At 43.1% G+C, this 20539-nt stretch overlaps 1 protein-coding gene across 1 annotated transcript in view; it reads right to left on the reverse strand.

Moving 5' to 3' along the window:
- The window catches only part of LOC124615663 (venom dipeptidyl peptidase 4-like), a 352342-nt gene that overhangs the window by 53678 nt on the left and 278125 nt on the right, over positions 1-20539 (reverse strand). Inside the window, exon 13 of the mRNA XM_047143691.1 lies at positions 16118-16319. Within this exon, the coding sequence (XP_046999647.1) occupies positions 16118-16319 (202 nt within the window). The remainder of the gene's footprint in view (positions 1-16117; positions 16320-20539) is intronic.

The following is a 20539-nucleotide window of genomic DNA, read 5'->3' on the forward strand; positions in this document are numbered from 1 at the left end:
GAGACAGTTTTTGGGTATAAATGGCATGGTGACGCCGCCCCACACATCTTACTCGTTTGACCCGGCACCGTGCGACTTTTTCTTATTTCCACGCCTGGAAAGGGGCATCAAAGAACACCGATTTTACAACAGTGAAGATGTCAAAAAGAACTTGGAAGGAGCTGTCAACCATTTCTAAAGACGCCTGCAAAAAATGTTTCCTACAATCGAAGCATCGGTGGAACAAGTGTATTAGTTGTGATGAAGAGTATTTTTGAGGGATTTACATTTTAACAATTTGAAAATATGTAGCTTTTAAAAATAATTCCGGTCCTTTTTTAGGTACCCCTTCATATATAAAAAACGCAATGTCCTGACTGACTGACTCAGTCACTGACTCATCATGGCCCAGACAAAATTGAAATCTGCAAAGGGTGTTGTACCTATACTGTAGGTGTCATTTAAGAAGGGGTGTTTCGAAATTCCAGCCATAAGGTTCTGAAATAGGGGATGAAAAGTTCTTTGAAAAGCTTCTATATTAGAGCAGTTTTGAAGCTAGAATCGTTATTTGATCTCTCGGTCAGAAATAAAGAAATCCAAGTTTCGGAAATTTTGGAAATGTAACCCCTATGGGAATGAAAGAATTGGAAAAATGTTTTAAAAAATATTAAACAGTTACTTAAGCTTTAAAGCTAATTCTATGAATATTTGTATTTCACTTCTAAGTAAATATCTGGTAGGGGATTAAAGTTTCTATGGAAACATCACCAAAAGAACTCAAAAGGAAGGATTAACAAAGAGCTCCGACTCCAACTGTCGGAATTGCCTTTCACTCAGAAGTAAATTCGGAAAAGATCATGCTTCTGTGACCTTACTAAGCGTACAAAGTCTAGAAAGTGTTGCAGTTTGTGAACAACATAAACATTCGACTCAAGGAAAACAATTCTGTGCAGACCATAAAGTCAACGGGAGTGAAGCAGCGGGAGCTAAGCTAGTTTCCTGTAGTTTACTGGAGCTACGGTGACTCAGGATAAGCAGAGAGTACCAGGACAGTGAGTGACTTTGTCTGGCCAGCCCCACTGGGTATTTCCGCTCGCCTTTCAGGAGGAGTCGAGGGAGATAAAGTGAAGTGTCCGCTCGTGGCAGGGACAGTATATAGCCGAAGCATTGTTTGGCCCTGGGCCAAGGACCCAGTCAATTACAGACTGTTGAGTCTGTGTCGCCTGGTCGCCAAGAGCTATTGCAGGACGATTTGATTCACGGATCCAGTTACATGGCTCCTTCCGCGTATAGCGATTTTACGACTATGACTTGTGGGGTCTAAAGATGGCATCAATGTAATGCCGAAACTGGTAGCACATAAAAGTTCATAAAATAAAATAAATTTCGACATTACATACGACTGTTGGTAAATTATTGCATCAAGAAGTAAACCACATCTTGTCGAAATCAGCGTCACATTGATTAATCGGGATGCAATCATTTTCCAAAACCTGGATGTAGTCACCGTGCCATCAAGGAATACCACACGATTATTCCGCGACTGGACACTGCACACCACACAGTCACACGTTGAGGGTGAAGAGACCTCTCGATCTCAAAATGCGGACTCTCAGTCCCAAAAATGCGCCAATTTTGCTAAATGACGAACCCATCCAAATGAAAGTTCGCTTCGTCGCTAAACCAAACATGCATGTGCATAATAATTCCCATCATGCCCCGCAGCCAATCGTGCAGTTTCAATGTCCTAACGCAAACCGTTCAGAAGTTGTAACTATTTTATTTCATATAGTTCAATAACTGTAACCCTGTATACAGCAGTTGTGGAGCATTGCCGGGTTCGCTAGTCATCTATAAATTCTGATCACATTTCTTTGGAGTCAGGAGACACTATTGCACAGAAATAATTTTAAAAGATAACCTCAGCACAGTACAAATGAAAATGCACATGAGCTCCCAGCTAGCTGTTGTCTGCTGAACAGCGCAGTGGAACTATGTTGGTAAGCGACTATTCTCGGACGCAGTACCTGTTGCAGGCGGCTGTAACGGTTCTGAGGAGCAACAATGTATCTTTTTTCAGTATTTCTCCTGTTTAAACCTAAATCTACATTCTCCGCAAGCCACCGTATGGTGCGTGACGGAGGGAAACTGTAATACTATCAGCCATTTCCTTTTCTGTTACACTCGAAATAGAGCGAGGGAAAAATTACTTTCTATGGCTCTGAGCGCTATGGGACTTAACATCTGAGGTCATCAGCCCCTAGAACTTAGAACTACTTAAACCTGACTAACCTAAGGACATCACACATATTCATGCCCGAGGTAGGATTCGAACCTGCGACCGTAGCGGTCACGCGGTTCCAGACTGAAGCGCCTAGAATGGCTCGGTGACACCGGCCGGCTTACTTTCTATGTGCCCGCATATGAGCACTAGTTTCGATCTTATTCTCAGGGACGTAGACGAAATATATGTTGGCGCCAACAGAATTATGATGGAGTCGGCCTCAAAAGCCGGTTCTCTAAACTTTTTTTTAGTAGTGTCCCATGAAAAGATCGTCGCCTTCTCTGCCCAGGGACTTGCGTTTGAGTTCCTGAACCATACCCGTAATACTTGCGATCTGTTAGAGGCATCCAGTACAAATGTAGCAACTCGTCTCTGAATTACTTCGATGTCTACCTTTCATCCAACCTGACTGTGATCCCAAAAACATTCTGGCAGTACTGAAGAACAGGTAGGACTGGCGTCTTATATCCTGTCTCCTTTACAGATGATCCGCACTTTATTAGAATTCTCCCTAAGTACACCATTCGTCTTCCCCCAACACCCCTCACATGCTCATTCCATTACATGTCGCTTTGCAACAATACATCCAGATATTTAAACGACGTGATTATATCAATCAGCAAACTACTAACGCTTTATTGAAACATCACAGGTTTGTTTTTCCTACTCATCCCCGTTACTTACATTTTTCTACATTTACAGCTAGCTGACATTCGTGACACTAACTAGAAATTTTGTCTAAGTCATCTTGTATCACCCTACATTCACTTAACTTCCCGTACACCACTGCGTCATTAGCAGACAACCCCACATTGTTGTCCACGTTTATGTACTGTACATAGGAAATGACCGAAGTCTTATCACACTACCCTGGGGCACTTATGGTGATTCCCTTGTCTCTGATGAACACTCGCCGTCGACGACGTTGTACTGGGTTCGGTTGCTTAAGAAGTCTTGGATATATATCAGGGAACCTATTCCATACGGTCGTACTTTCATTAACAGTCTGCAGTTTGGCACCGTGTCACATGCTTCTCGGAAATGTAGAAATATGGAATCTGTCTGTTGCTCGTGATCAACAGTCTGCAATTCTAATCATGCTAGAGAAGGGCAAGCTGAGTTTCACACGAACCATGCTTTCTAAAACCATGCTGGTTCATAGACATAAGCTTTTCGGTCTCAAATAAATTTATTACGTTCGAACTCGGAATGTGTTCAAGAACTCTGCAGCAAACCGATGTTAAGGATATTGGTCTGTAATTATGTGGGTCCATTCTTTTACCCCTGATATACAGGAGCCACCTGGGCTTTTTTCCAGTTGTTTGATGACTATTTGTTTTCAACTCCTTCAGTTGCTTCTCTACACCAGGAATGCTTGTTACAATATCATCCATACGGGAGTTAGTTCAAATGTTCAAAGGTGTAAGCCCTAGACCCGCTTAGCGATTTAAATTAGGACCAGAAGTTTCTCGGCCAGATCTTTTGCTACGATATGATGGTGTTAATAGTCGTGTGTTTCAGATGTAGATCTTTTCAAAGAAGCACTTATCTCTATTAATCTCTGTCTTCATTTGCTCGTTCTCTTTTGAACCTAGAGTGCAGACAACCTTTGCTTCCTGAGGATTTTCCGAACTTCGTTGTTAAATCGCGTGGGTCTTTCCCGTCATTAACCCATTTGCTAGGCACATACTTCTCCAGAGCACGGTTTACAGTCTGTTTTGCCTATACTTCCTCTACGATCATCATACAGGAACTAAATGATGTCAGTTCATTGTCCAAATGAGATGCTAACAACTGCTTATCTGCTCTTTCTACCAGAAACGCACTCTCAGGCTCCGTGACTGATGTATTAACTTTAACCATAGTCGCTATGACGCCATCGTGGTCGCTAATCCCCGTCTCTATACTGACACCTTCGTTAACGTTCGGCCTGTTTGTGGCTAACAAACTTTAAAATGCTGACATAATCTACTCATTAAGAGGTATAATGTTATTCTAAAAGTTTAACACAGTAAGACAAGTACACTCCTATTGAGAAAAAAATCGAACACCGTGACCGCTTATAGACAGGGCTTACATATTCACAAGACATGTACATTAGTATATTCTGCAGAAATGCATTTGGACCATGTCGGGCAGCGGATTCAAGGTTAATATCGATATCGCGGCGCAACACTGCCTTCCGGTAAAATGTGCCTGCGGCTCTAGTTGTCCCTATAAACCGAAAGAAATGGATCAGTATGACTAGAGTAGATGTGCAGGATGCCTCGCAGATGTATGCGCGAATCATAGTAGCAAATTAGCGAGTATGGAAAAGGGCGCGTTATTGGCATGAGACAATGTGATGCATCCGTCCGGGAAATTGCTACTCGTGTGGGACGAAGTGTTTTGGCAGTGGGCCTTAGAAAACAGCGAGATGGGTCAGGTCGCACCACGACACGATCGACACATCATCTGAGTGGCACTGGAGGACAGATCTGCATCATCCTCTGCTCTGGCACCACAGTGGAACACATCGTACACTACCAGGGGTAACGGTCCGTCGTTTATTACGACTTAGGCGACTTAGGTTACGTGTGCCCTGTCCACTTCTCCTCCTACATTAGACGAATGGGCAGAATCAGGATAGACGGCAGTAGCGTTTGTAGCCATAACCGTTCTGCACAACACCCCAGACGCCATTTTTGAGCAAGGCGATGCACAACCACACATTGGATGCATGAACACGTGCCTTCTTGGTGTCTCAGGATGTCAACCTTTTGCCCTGGCCCACCTGGCCACCAGACTTGATGCGAATCGAAAAGGTATGGTGTATGGAGAAACGACAGGTGCAGCACTGTAACCCAGTGGGTAACACAGCAGATGAGTTTTGGAATCAGTCGAATGCAGCATGGATGGCAATACGAGTACTACACGCCGCCATTCGCGCCTTGTACGCTTCGATGCCATCACGCGTGGAACACGTTATCAGGGCCCATGGCGGACCCTTCATCTACTAGGTAACAGGACACATGCTGACTAAAATGCTAATCATTTATGCAGAACATGCTAATGCACATGTCCTGTTAAAATGAACGTCCCATCTCTAGTCGTTCAAGGAATTCTGTTTCTTTATGAACATGCGTTTATTACAGTTAGAAACTGTGTCTGTGTGTGTGTGTGTGTGTGTGTGGAATCAGTGTAACTGATGGCACGTAAATATCCGGACTTCTTCCATACATTATTTGAGAATGAGAGTACGTAACGACTTCTGCCCGCATCTCGTGGTCGTGCGGTAGCGTTCTCGCTTCCCACGCCCGGGTTCCCGGGTTCGATTCCCGGCGGGGTCAGGGATTTTCTCTGCCTCGTGATGGCTGGGTGTTGTGTGCTGTCCTTAGGTTAGTTGGGTTTAAGTAGTTCTAAGTTCTAGGGGACTGATGACCATAGATGTTAAGTCCCATAGTGCTCAGAGCCATTTGAACGTAACGACTACCAACGAACTTTACATATAGATTTAACCTTTTCGCAACTTTTTCTGGCTCACACCGTCACAAAATAATAAAACGAGGAACGTTTATCGCATGCTGTGACTTCGTTGTTCAAGCAATAAAAATTCAGCATCAGACACGACGTTTTAATTCGTTGGGAATACATTCAGTAGTGGAGAAGAAACAAACTTTGCAGACGGCATCCTTGTAAGCGTCTAAGCGTACCTGCAAAATTATATCACTGCATGACAGATAGTTCAGGAGAGGTGTCGTCATAAACATTGAGCTGCCTCAAAACTTCCTTTTGCCTAAAATGGAACTTAATTACGAAGTTAATATTCGTCCAATGTTTCATGATGGCAGCAGTTAGCTACTTCCAGTAAATTTTAAACTTTGTTTCAAACGGTTTCTAAGCTTTTTCTCCCGCACCTGCTACACGTCAGGTATTTAATGCATTAACTCATGAACTGTTAAGTAATCAGCCATTTTAAGCTGTTTTATACATCGGAGAGCTTCGGATTTTACTTCTGCTTATCTGATACTAACTTCCGGAAACTCAAGAAATTTGGCGCTGGTATGGCATTAGTGTTCTAACAACCTACGTCTCTGAGCAAACATTCTCGAAAATGGGGTCTGTTAAATAAGCATATCGAATGACAGTTGAAAGCAGTTCGCTTGATTGAACGCAGTAGTGTATCAGATTCGCGTAGTAAGTTCGTAGCATTTTTTATTGGCATGCTCGTATCCCGATTACTATGGGTTTATTTACCGATTGTAATTTTTCATTTGTAATTCACTGGTCCTATATGAGTTTACATGTTGTTATTTTGTCATTGGAGATGAGGAGTTGAGCTGTGGACGATAGAAAATGGAGTGCCATGTGGAGAAATCGGAATCCTTCCGACATATTCTTTTGTTTGAGTTCAATGGAGAGGTGACAGCAGCGGTGGCGGGCAGAAACATTTGCGCCGTGTATGGCATTGGACAGAGCCCAGCAAGAAAATGGTTTTCTTGTTTTAATGAGAATCGCTTTGACATTAGTGACTCTTCAAGTTCAGGAAGATGTTCGGGGTTTGATGAAGACCCTTTAACAGCATTATTCCACAATGATCCACGTGAGTGTGCTCGAAAACTGGCAGATGTGATGAAACTGTGAATATTTCACTACCCTGCGACGTTTACATGTTCAAATATTGGGTGTTGGGCACCGTATGCTGTAAGCAACAATCATGAAGACGAGTGGGTGGACATACGTGCATCTCTCCTTGCCCATCATCATTTGGCTAGTGAACAACACCGACAATTCCTATCCTGTATCATTATGGTGACGAGAAACGCTGTATTTACGCTAACATAAGGAAGAGGGCGGTATGGTTGAGTCTAAACAAGGCACCAGCTCCCCGTACGAAGACCCACGCGCTCCCACGAGTGATAGTGTTATGCACCTGACGGAACAGCGACAGTGTGGTGTACAAATAATTACTTCCCCGAGGTATAACCATCGTTGCTGACACTTATTGTCATGTACTAAGACGTCTCTCAGGCACAGTCTAAGAGGAACGACCGGGAAGATTGCGCGAAGTGATGTCACTCTGATACAACGCCCGCCCGCATTCTGCTAGACTAACAAAAAACACTCTACAGGAGTTAACTTGGGGATCATTCCGCAACCGCCTTATTCACCTGATATTGCGCCCTCAGATTTTCACTTTTCCGGTCTATCGAACAGCGCTCAAGAAACTTCTTTTTTCCGGATGAAAATGCGTTCCGAACATGACTCGACGGTTTCTTCGCCTCAAAACCACGTGATTTCTACAGTCGCAGAATCGAAAAGTTACCCCAGCGTTGGAAGACTGTTGTGAACAGTGAAAGAGAATATCTATTATTGATGACCAAAAGATTCTGTTCAAATGTCCAAATGTGTGTGAAATCTTATGGGACTTAACTGCTAAGGTCATCAGTCCCTAAGCTTACACACTACTTAACCTAAATTATCCTAAGGACAAACACACACACCTATGCCCGAGGGAGGACTCGAAGATCCGCCGGGATCAGCCGCACAGTCTATGACTGCAGCGCCTGAGACCGCTCGGCAAAAATACTCTGTTACGAACTTATGATATGACCCAATAAATCCAAACAGTGATGATATCTTGAAGGCTAACGTTTCTTGCTGCTTTGATCGTTGGATTCAGATATGTGCACAGTAGGTCTGATCTATCTTCCTCGATAACTTTTTTAGCACATACATATGTTGGTTGCTTTTTGTTTTTAAGCATTGTTGTCCACTCAGCCATGGCTAACACGGAATGCTGACCCTAGTTTTTTGTCTTTCTAACAGAGCTTTCCTTCCGGCTTGCACGTGTTGTATAGAACGATAATACCAGCCGCAGTCGACATTTCGTCCGTTCTCTAGCCGACTATGAAAAAACTTTGATGGCCTCTGCCTTAATGAAGTGAATGTTTATGGTTCCGCCTCACCAGAGAAGCAAAGTGCTATGACGCACGCCCTCCACAAATATGGATGAATGTTCGTGCTGCTGGAATTATAAACACATGAAAGTTAAACAGAAAAATGACATGTGGACGCACAATTACACTGCCAAAGAGATGAGTTTTTTGTTTTATAACATGGGATTCACTCTACCATCTGGTGAGCAAGATGTACGAGACAGGCGAAATACCCTCAGACTTCAATAAGAATATAACAATTCCAATATCAAAGAAAGCAGGTGTTGACAGATGTGAAAATTACCGAACTATCAGTTTAATAAGTCACAGCTGCAAAATACTAACGCGAATTCTGTACAGACGAATGGAAAAACTGATAGAAGCCAATCTAGGGGAAGATCAATTTGGATTCCGTAGAAATGTTGGAACACGTGAAGGAATACTGACCTTGCGACTTATCTTAGAAGAAAGATTAAGGAAAGACAAACCTACGTTTCTAGCATTTGTAGACTTAGAGAAAGCTTTTGACAACGTTGATTGGAATACTCTCTTTCAAATTCAGAAGGTGGCAGGGGTAAAATGCAGGGAGCGAAAGGCTATTTGCAATTTGTACAGAAAGCAGATGGCAGATATAAGAGTCGAGGGGTATGAAAGGCAAGCAGTCGTTGGGAAGGGAGTGAGACAGGGTTGTAGCCTATCCCCGATGTTATTCAATCTGTACATTGAGCAAGCAATAAAGGAAACAAAAGAAAAGTTCGGAGTAGGTATTAAAATCCATGGAGAAGAAATCAAGACTTTGAGGTTCGCCGATGACATTGTAATTCTGTCAAGGACGGCAAAGGACTTGGAAGAGCAGTTGAAAGGAATGGACAGTGTCTTGAAAAGAGGGTATAAGATGATCATCAACAAAAGCAAAACGAGAATAATGGAATGTAATCGAATTAAGTCGGGTGATGCTGAAGGAATTAGATTAGGAAATGAGACACTTAAAGTAGTAAAGGAGTTTCTCTATTTGGGGAGCAAAATAACTGATGATGGTTTAAGTAGAAAAATGTATGATGGTTTAAGTAGAAAGGATATAAAATGTAGACTGGCAATGGGAAGGAAAGCGTTTCTGAAGAAGAAAAACTTGTTAACATAGATTTAAATGTCAGGAAGTCGTTTCTGAAAGTATTTGTATGGAGTGTAGCCATGTATGGAAGTGAAACGTGGTCGATAAATATTTTAGACAAGAAGAGAATAGAAGCATTCGAAATGTGGTGCTACAGAAGAATGTTGAAGATTAGATGGGTAGATCACATAACTAATGAGGAGGTTTTGAGTAGAATTGGGGAGAAGAGGAGCTTGTGGCTCAACTTGACTAGAAGAAGGGATCGGTTGGTAGGACATGTTCTGGGACATCGAGGGATCACCAATTTAGCATTGGAGGGCAGCGTGGAGGGTAAAAATCGTAGAGGGAGACCAAGAGATGAATACACTAAGCAGATTCAGAAGGATGTAGGCTGCAGTAGGTACTGGGAGATGAAGAAGCTTGCACAGGATAGAGTAGCATGGAGAGCTGCATCAAGCCAGTCTCAGGACTGAAGACAACAACAACAACATTCTCCTGTTACTGAAGGGTAGCTTAGTGATGGAAAAACCGTCAATCGAGAGCTACTAGTAATTTGCGGGGACATTTTCGGTAGATCGCAGCAACACTCACGTTGGCTAGCCTGGGTAGCTCCACTGAACTCTGAGCGTAGTCAAAAGAGCAACTGCTTGATTCTGCCCCGCAAGTGCTATTGTCAGTCAAGAACACTACATTGTCAGTCTCATAGCTGGTTATACACTGGGGTGACAAGTCATGGCATACCTCCTAATATCGTGTCAGACTTCCATTTCCTCGACGTCGACTCGACAAACTGTTGGACGTCCCCTGCAGAAATTTTGATCCATGCAGCCTCCACTGTCGTCCATAATTCCGAAGTGTTGCTTCTGGAAGACTTTGTGCACGAAAGGATCTCTCGATTTTGTCCCGTAAATGTTCGATGGGATTCATGTTGGGCGATGTGGGTGGCTATATCAATAGCCCGAATTGTGCAGAATGTTCATCAAACGAGTCGCGAACAGTTGCTGTTCGGTTGCCCGGTGACATGGCACACTATCACCCATGAAATTTCCATTGTCTGCGAACATGAAGTCAATGAATGGCAGCGAATGGTCTGCAAGTAGCCGAAGATAACGATTTCCAGTCAATGATCGGTTCGGTTGGACCAGTCAGCCTCCAAGTAAACGCAGCCCACATCGCTACGGAGCCACCACCAACTTGCACAGAGCCTTATTGACAACTTAGGACGATGGCTTCGTGGGATCTATTCCATACTCTAACCCTACCATCAGCTGTTACCAACTGAAATCGGGCTCATCGGACCAGGTTAAGGTTTTCCTGACGTCTAGAGTCCATGCTACATCTACAGATCTACATATGTACTCCGTTAGCCACCAAGCGGTGTGTGGCAGAGGGCACAATCCGCGTCGAAGTCATATTTCCCCCCCTCTGTTCTGTTCCACTCATGGATAGCGCGAGGGAAAAACGACTGTCTAAACGCCTCAGTACGAGTTCTAATTTCCCTTATCTTTGAATGGTGATCATTGCGCGATTTGAAAGTTGGTGGTAATAAAATGTGTTCTTCATCCTCGGCGAAGATCGGATTTCGGAATTTATTGAGCAGTCCCTTCCGTTTAGCGCGCCGTCTATCTTCAATTGTGTACCACTTCAAACTTTCTATGAGATTTGTAACGCTCTCTCGATGGCTAAATGTACCAGTCACGACACTTGCCGCTCCTCGTTGGACCTTCTCAATTTCTTGAATCAGACCCAACTGGTAAGGGTCCCATACAGACGAACAATACTCTAACACTAGACGAACTAACGTATTGTTAGCTATTTCCTTTGTTGAAAGACTGCATCGCTTCAGGATTTTACCAATAAACCGCAATCTAGAGTTCGCTTCACCCGTTACTTTTGTAATCTGACCATTACATTTGAGATCATTTCGAATAGTCACACGCAGGTACTTGACGGACGTTACCGCTTCCAAAGACCGGGCATTTATTTTGTACTCGTACATGGGGATTTTCGCCTTGTTATACGCAGTAGGTTACACTTACTAATACCGAGAGAAACTGCCAGTCATTACACCACGCACTTATTTTCTGCAAATCCTCATTGATTTGTTCACAACTTTTGGTGTGATACTACTTTCCTGTAGCTTACAGCATCATCGGCAAACAGTCTAATGGCGTGGTCAATACTATCAACCAGATAGTTTATGCAAATCGTAAAAAGCAGCGGACCTATTACGCTGCCCTGGGGCACGCCTGAAGTTACGCTTGTTTGTGTTGAAGTCACCCCCTTCAGGACGACACACATCCGATGTTTTAACGAGCCCAGGGGAGGCGCTGCAGGCGACGTCGTGCTGTTAGCAAGGGCACTCGATTCCATCGTCTGCTGCCACAGCCCATTAACGTCAAATTTTGCCACACTATCCTCACGAATACATTCGTCGTACGTCCCACACTGCTACCTGCAGAGTTACCTGTCTGTTAGCACAGACAACTTCACGCAAACACCGCTGCACTCCGACGTTAAGTAAACGCCGTCATCCACTGCGTTGTCCACGGTGAGAGGTGGTGCCTGAAATTTGGTATCCTCCGCACACTATTGACGCTGTGGATGCCCGAGTATTGAATTCCGTAACGATTTCCAAAATGGAATGTCACCCACCTGCGTCTAGCGCCAACTACCGTTCCGCTTTCAAAGTCGTAATTCTCGTCATGCGACCGTAACCACGTCGGTAATTTTTTCACATGAATCACCTGAGTACGTATGACAGCTCCGCCAACGCACTACCCATTTATACCTTGCGTACGCGATGCTTCCGCCATGTGTATATGATCATATCGCTATACCATGACTTGTCACTCAATGTATTCGCTTGAGTTTGCGCACGCTATGTTTTTCGTGTGTATATTAGACATTCTCTAATGTGCATAGTTTGATTTACGCATTGATAATGAGCTAGGTTTGTTCTAAGGAAATGGCAAAAACTTAGCACTTTGATTCGCAATTGCAAACCCATTACTTCTTTACCCATGTGAAGGGTAAATGCGTGTGTTTACTGCGCTGTATGTAACTGTATCAATTGGAAAGAAAGGTCAGGGCGAACGTCACTTCAAAACCGTTCACTCAGGGATTGAAAGGCTTTCCTAACTGATTCTTTTCCAAAGAAACAAATGGTAAGTCAACTATAAACCAGACTTAAAGCTCCACAGTCAACTTTTTTAGGAATAAATCAAATACCGAGGTGTCATTCCGAGTTTCAATAATTAATCACAGAAAAAGGGAATATCATCCAAGGCGAACACAAACACGTTGCTTGTTTGAAATAAACCCTGACAAGCAAAGCTCTTCAATATCTCCTTACAACAACAAATTCTTTCAGATTTGAAGACTCAATTTAACAAACGCATCCAGGACTACAAAAGCATTTGAAATGTTGCAGTTTGCCAAATCTCATTTTAGAGAGATTAATCCTGAAGAGCGCTCTACTCAGGTGGTGAAGCATTTTGATTTCCAATGAGACAATGCAAGAGTGGAGTTGAACTGACTGATTTTCAAAACTTTATCTTCCAGATCGCTTTCTTCAAGCTCTGAAAATACTTAACCTCTTGTTGCTAAAAAAAGTTCGTTTTTGGTCCACGTTGTTGGAAGGCAAAGCGTGTTCAACTCTAAATAGCTGTGTTAAGTTCATTTTCCAGACATTCGTAAAAAAACAAGTACAGAAACAGACTAACTAATGAACATTTGGACAACAATACTCGAATGGCAGCCACTATCTACTCTCTCAACATTGGAAGATTAGTTGATGTCAAAGAAGACTGCCGTCTTTCTCGATAAAGTTAACAAGTGATAAAAAATATGTCCTTACATTTGAAATTTATTGGTAACCAAATCTCAGTTTCTTTGGTTTGCCTTTGAGCGGGGTCCACCTAGAGCATAAAATTTTCGTTTTTTTTTATACTTCCCAGACTTGTTTCGCTGGAGGTTCAGCATCATTAACTTTTTTTATTATTTATTTATTGTCCCAGGCATATTGTGGTATTCACTGTACAAAGATATGGGACATGGTTTACAGAATTTTGCGGCGATTGTTTAATGTTTTAAGACATAGTGGAAACAGTATTAAAGTTAAATAATTTCAAATGAATAAGCTTAAATGTATGAAGGCATAAAAATTGTCAGAAAGCTAAATACACATATGATGCAATTAATATGGGTAATTGAATTAAAAACTGACAAAGCTAAGTACACATAGGAGACAGTTTACATTTGTATGGAGATGCATAGAACATGAAGTAACAGTAATGCGTGAGGGCTTACAATGCATGATGGGAAAGAAAGAAACTACAGTAAGTACAAACATATAGTCTTATTTCTGTATATCCCGGACACAACTAACTTACTGTGCAGTTTATTTCAGTATATACAACCAGATTAAGAATAGGTAAAATTAAATTTATTGCGTTATTTGAAGTTAGTGAGCTTGTATTCTTGTTTTTCTGGGAAGTAGTTTTGGAGGGATAAGGTAAATTTGCCTTTCAGTACTCATCAGTAGATAGCCATTTACTACTTCTTATGGTCATAAGAAGTTTATTGTAAAGTTTATTGTAAAGTTTATTGTACAGCTCAGTACCTAGATTCATGAGACCAGTTTGAAACCTACTTAGTCTCTGGGGCAGCAGTGAATGATCAAATTTGTTCTTGTTTTGTGATCATGTATATCCCCTGTTTACTGTTGTGGAGTACACGTTTTTTTTTTACGAACAGCACTTTCCATTATATAAATACGGGGTACTAGTAAAATTTTCAAGTTTTTGAAAATTGACTTTCCTGATGATCTAGGATGCTCTTGGTTTATTATCTTTAAGAGCCTTTTCTGCATTATAAAGATTTTTTCGTGTGATAACCCTAGAAGGGAATGCCGTATGTTAAAAAGGAATTAACTAGGTCGAAGTACACTGTTTTTAATGTATCTGTGTTGCAAGTTTGGCTGAGAATTCTAACAGCGTAACAGAGGCTGCTCAGCTTACTCAGTACTTTATCCCCGTGCACATTCCACTTAAAAGTGTTATCCACCCACGATCGCAAAAATTTCGTTGCTTCAACTTAATCGATTTCATGGCATTGTATTACTATGGGTATCATTTGAGTAAGGTGTGATTTTGTGATAGACTGAAGAACATGTGGCCTGTTTTATTTTCATTCAACACCAGTTTATTTCTGTGAAGCCAAGAAAGCACCCTTCTCATTGAATCGAATATTTGGTCACTCATTTGTTGCACTGATGTGCTACTGAACAACAGATCTGTATCATCAGAAATCAGTATAGGAGAAATTTTAGGAAGTTTTAGGGGAAGATAATTAATAAAAAGCAGAAAGAGAAAGGGGCCTAGAACAGAGCCTTGTGGCACCCCCTAAGTAATCAGGGCTTTGTTAGAGCAAGTTCTTTTCTTTGTTATTGCTTGAGTGTTCAACTACTTTCTATAAACTTATATAAAACAGGAAAGGTGCTCTTTACTGCTAGTAGAGACATAAATGAGTTCTTAAGACAGTTTGTACATCTGGAAAACAAAGTTTTATATATATATATATATATATATATATATATATATATATATATAGGGTGATCAAAAAGTCAGTATCATGGAATAATGTAGATAGCGAGAGATAGAGAGGTACAAATTGACACACATGCTTGGAATGATATGGGGTTTTATTAGAACCAAAAAAATACAAAGATTCAAGAAATGTCCGACAGATGGCGCTTCTGATCAGAATAGCAATGATTAGCATAACAAAGTAAGACAAAGCAAAGATGATGTTCTTTACTGGAAATGCTCAATATGTCCACCATTATTCCTCAACAATAGCTGTAGTCGAGGAATAATGTTGTGAACAGCACTGTAAAGCATGTCCGGAGTTATGGTGAGGCATTGGCGTCGGATGTTGTCTTTCAGCATCCCTAGAGATGTCGGCCGATCACGATACACTTGCGACTTCAGGTAAGTCAATAATCGCACGGACTGAGGTCTGGGGACCTGGGAGGCCAAGCATGAGGAAAGTGGCGGCTGGGCACACGATCATCACCAAACGACGCCCGCAAGAGATCTTTCACGCGTCTAGCAATATGGGGTGGAGCGCCATCCTGCATGAACATCGTACGTTCCATCAGGTGTTTATCAGCCAGGCTGGGGATGATGCGATTTTGTAACATATCGGCGTACCTCTCACTCGTCACGGTAGCAGTCACTGACACGTTTTGCTGTCCAGCGGCATCTGTCGGACATTTTTTGTTTTGGTTCTAATAAAACCCCATGTCATTCCAGGCATGTGTGTCAATTTTTACCTCTGTATCTACAGTTTTCTGTGGTTTATTAAGTTTTCAAATTTATACTGACTTTTTGATCAGCCGGTATATACCTTGTTACCACATGCTGTGGATTTCATAGATTTTTATGTTGTTTATAGCAGTTGCTTTGTTTCACAGTTTGTCATCTGCAACTTAACATATAACAGTTATTTACTTCGAAATTTTGCGACTGGGAATGTTATGGTTAAGCCTACCATTGACTAATTTTATGTGGAATGTGCGCTCTCTCTCTCTCTCTCTCTCTCTCTCTCTCTCTCTCTCTCTCTCTGTGCGTGCGTGCGTGCGTGCGTGCGTGCGTGTGTGTGTGTGTGTGTGTGTGTGTGTGTGTGTGTGTGTGTGAGGGCGCAGAGGGTAGGGGAAGGGGCTGGCCACTTGAGGTGCTAGCATAGCAGCAGCTGTCAAGGGACTGCATTTGAAGGCAAGTTGCGGCAGGCTGTGATGGCGCAGAGCCACGGGCTACTCACACGTGCACGAGCGCTGGCCGCTGCTCCGCGCCGGACGTGTCCATGTCTGGCGGCAGCAACATCCGCACCTGCGCCTTGGCGCCGCCGGCCACCTCCACCCACGTGTCCACCACCTGAGGCTTCGCCTTGGACGCCAGCTTCTGGCGCAGATCCGCGTTGTCCGTCCACACCAGCTGCCTGGCCCTGGTGCTCCTCGCCCTTTCTGCCGTACACAACTGGTATCATTAATCTCCCAACTCTTAACCATCAACAATCGCTAGAAACGCGCGAAAACTGGGGCAGTCGCTGCGTAAGCCAACATCGACACGAATTTATGCACACGGCTGTATTGTATGTTACCACTGTGGATACTATTGTAACGTCGCAGAGTAGGGGAACACTTACCGTGTTCAGAACGAAAATTTCAGTCTGCAGAGGAGTGTGCGCCGACACGAAACTTTCTAGCAGATTAAAACTGTGTGCCGGACGGAGACTCTAACTCGGGGCTTTTGCTCTCGCGGGCAAGTGCTCTACCGCTCAGCTACCCAAGGTCAACTCACGACCCGTGTTCGCAGTTTTACTTCCACCTTTACCTCGTCTCGTGCCTTCCAATCATCACAGAACCTTCCCTGCGAAACTTGCAACATCAGCACTGGTGGAAGTGTGTGTGTGTGTGTGTGTGTGTGTGTGTGTGTGTGTGTGTGTGTGTGTTGGGGCTTATGGGCGCTCAACATCGAGGTCATCAGCGCCCTGACACACATTAAAAGGAACGAATGTGGACAGACCTAATAAAACTGAAGCAGGAAAAGAAGGAAAATGTTACATAAGAAAGTAAAACCGAAGGAAACGGAAAACATAGCAACAAGAATGCCACAGGAGATTGTCATTGGCTGGCCACTTACATAAAATATGGGCGAGCTTGTCACACAGTGAGCAAAATAAAATCTTCTCCCTAAAATCTTCGTAAAAACGTTTGACATGGCACAAAACTTAAACTTTGACCACATTCGTCCGAGTGTTGCCTAAAGGAGATGGCAGCCCGCTGGCAAGTCAGCCGCGGCCCGCTGGTCAGAAAATAAAACGCAATCCAATAAAACGTGGCGCACAGTGACCTGGACGCCGCAAGCACCACACATTGGAGGGTCCTCTCGCCGGAGCAGGAAGCCATGCGTCATAGGGCTGTGGCCTATTCGAAGCCGAGTGAGGAGAACCTCGTCCCATCGATGGGGCTGAAAGGAAGTACACCACACACGCGTTGTGGGCTTGACGATACGGAGATTATTGTCAGTCACTTCCAGCCACTCATCCTCCCACCGACTCATGACTCGTGAGCTCAACAGCGAGGTGAGTGCGTGCAGGGGGATAGCACACTGAGATACTTGTGGATCGAGACACGCCTCCTTGGCTGCGAGATCTGCCCTTTCATTACCAGCAATGCCGACATGCCCCGGAACCCAGCAGAAAGCTACAACCTTCCCCAGTCGCTGTAGTCGGAGGAGGGCATCCTGGATGGTCTGGACTATTTTGTCTGCCGGATACAAAAGTTGCAATGAGTGAAGGGCACTGAGTGAATCGGAACAGACAAGAAATTTAGGAGAGGAAGAATGTCTCATCTGCTCCAGTGCCCGCAAGATAGATCGCAAACAATTCTGCATCAAAGACAGTAAAAGTCTGAGGCAGTCGGACCTTGAGGACACGATCCGGAGAAACAACTGAGCAACCAACGGAATCCCCTTGTTTCGACCCATCCGTAAAAACAGCTACATAGTCGTGGTGCTCAGATAAAATGGCAGAAAATGCTGAATTAAAAACGGTGGCCGGAGTGCAATCTCTCTTGTACTGCAATAAATCTGGCAGGCGCGTAAAACCCTTGATTTGGGGTTGTAGAGACTCCACACCGAGGGACTCAAGCACTGGTGGAAGAAAAGATACTACGGAAACATGGCTTAGGCTGGTATTACACTGTCAGATTTCCTTGTCAAAGATTTGATCAAAGATGTGATCAAATATTCGTCAAATATATTTGACAAAGATCTTTGACTTAGCGCTAAAAAGGGGTATTATACTGTCATCATATTTTTCGTCAAAGTTCAAGATGGCTGACAACAACAACTTGTTATTAACCGCAGCAGTTGCATGTACCACAATTCCACTGTGAGCACATGCGGAAGAGAAGCGGCGGAAAAAAAGGAAACGTACCTCGGTGAAGCCGTGGGTTTTACGACGACACGATGAAAGCATTCAACAAAACTTGTTACGTGAGCTTATAGTGGAGGACGTCAAGTCGTGCATCAGTTTCTTAAGAATGGATGAGCATACATTTCTGTATGTGCTCAGTGAAAAAAATGGTTCAAATGGCTCTGAGCACTATGGGACTTAACAGCTGTGGTCATCAGTCCCCTAGAACTTAGAACTACTTAAACCTAACTAACCTAAGGACATCACACACATCCATGCCCGAGGCAGGATTCGAACCTGCGACCGCAGCAGTCGCGCGGTTCCGGACTGCGCGCCTAGAACCGCGAGACCACCGCGGCCGGCTGCTCAGTGAAGCGTATCCTCATATCACAAAGCACAATTATCAATTAAGAACTGCTGTATCTGCAGAAGACAGGCTCCCTGTAACACTCAGATTCCTTACTACAGGAGAGACTTAGGTTAGGTCAGTTCAGGTCAGGTTAGGTTATGTCTCCAATCTTCTTTATAAATTTTTGTAGTCAGGGTGCCTCACGTTGTAAAGCGCCTCATCAGCTTCATGCATCTCTATTAATTTTGTAGTTATCGGTACACATCAATTGCATTTACCGGCAATGTTTATAAAAACACTACAGAGGACAGAACGCTGCAGCGATGCTAGCACTCCACGTGGTAACATGTCACATTGCAGTGAACAGAAGACAAGCGGCGACTTTGATCAAATCTACAGCGAGGCCCTAGATTTGATCAAATATTTGACGACATTTGACAAAGTTCCCTATTACACCATCAAATTTCTTTGACAAAGATATTTGACAATGATATTGGACAAATACCGGCCTTAGTTACAGCTTTGGGCTGGGGCATGTTTCCAGAATGAAATGAGGACGGGTCTTGAGTTGCGATTGAGTTGTTCAGAGAGAGAGCACCTGCCCGCGAAAGGCAATGGCCCCGAGTTAGAGTCTCGGTCCGGCACGCAGTTTTAATCTGCCAGGAAGTTTCACTTACTGTATTGATCGATATCGAGTGAGCCAGCACATTCGCTGCTACAGTCGTGTACTCTGCTTTTACATTTTGCATATTTACTGATTGTGTATTCCTATGCTTACGCCCACGTTTCTAAGATATTTAATTTGGTTTACATTCTTGTTTGAAGAAAATTTCAACTAATTATCCAGTTTTGTTATGAAAATTATGGGTTCGAAGTCCATCCTTGCAATTGTAAAATTGTCAATAATTCTGCAATATAATATTAACATTTTCTTACACTGAAGAATTTATGTACAATACTGCCTAAATTTTATACAAACGCCGGTATCATGTTAGCTGAGAAACGCTTGCAGTAACAACTCTGTAATGAAACTATTAAATATCAATTTTTTTTTCTGAAACGACAGAGTAACTATAGTCATGTGTAAGTCATAAGAGATTGCAAACTGAGTTTACGACCGAAGATTCCACGCAGTTTTCAAATGTTCATGACGTATGTAAGGTATTACATAACCACAACTTTCAATAGTAAATCAATCAGTGAGTTTTTCAATTATGTAGAATAACATATGTACTGTCGAAAATGTATATAAGACAGTGCAGTAGTAGCCACGCGGTTGAGTTTCAGTTTGGGAACCGATTTACAGGTCGCTCAATCAGTATAAATATTCTGAAGATCGAAGTAAATATTATGGTTTTGTCAATACTAAAAGCTGAAAACGAAAGTCTGGATTACGTGGTTTGTTAAGTGGCATTTCACATTCATTTTCCGACATGCAGAAAATTTACGAAAATATTCATTGATGATTTCTCATCATGGAGCTGTAATAAGGAGAGGTGCCATGACGTCACAGACTTTTTTTTTTTTTTTTTTTGGTAGGGTTTAAGGGCGCTCAACTGCTGAGGTCATTAGCGCCCAGTCACTGGTGTTAGAGCACAAGGAACCTGCTAAAACTCAAGGGGATGGGGGGACATCAAAAGGACCTGACAAAGATGCAGATGAAATAAGTAAAAAGGTTAAATGTCTTTGGTCAAGCCAGTTAAAGTTATAAAACGCAGAAGACGAGCAGCTGCTCGAGCGTCATCAGCTAAAACATCCGGTAAGGTAGATGGCAGGGACAGGACAACACGAAATTGACTAAAACGGGGACACGACAATAAAACATGGCGCACCGTTAATGCCTGACCACAAGGGCACTGCGGGGCTGGGTCACCAGAGAGCAGGTAGCGGTGGCTAAACCGGCAATGCCCAATCCA

This window comes from Schistocerca americana, chromosome 5 (genome assembly GCF_021461395.2).
Source record: "Schistocerca americana isolate TAMUIC-IGC-003095 chromosome 5, iqSchAmer2.1, whole genome shotgun sequence".
In the NCBI taxonomy this organism is placed as follows: domain Eukaryota; kingdom Metazoa; phylum Arthropoda; class Insecta; order Orthoptera; family Acrididae; genus Schistocerca; species Schistocerca americana.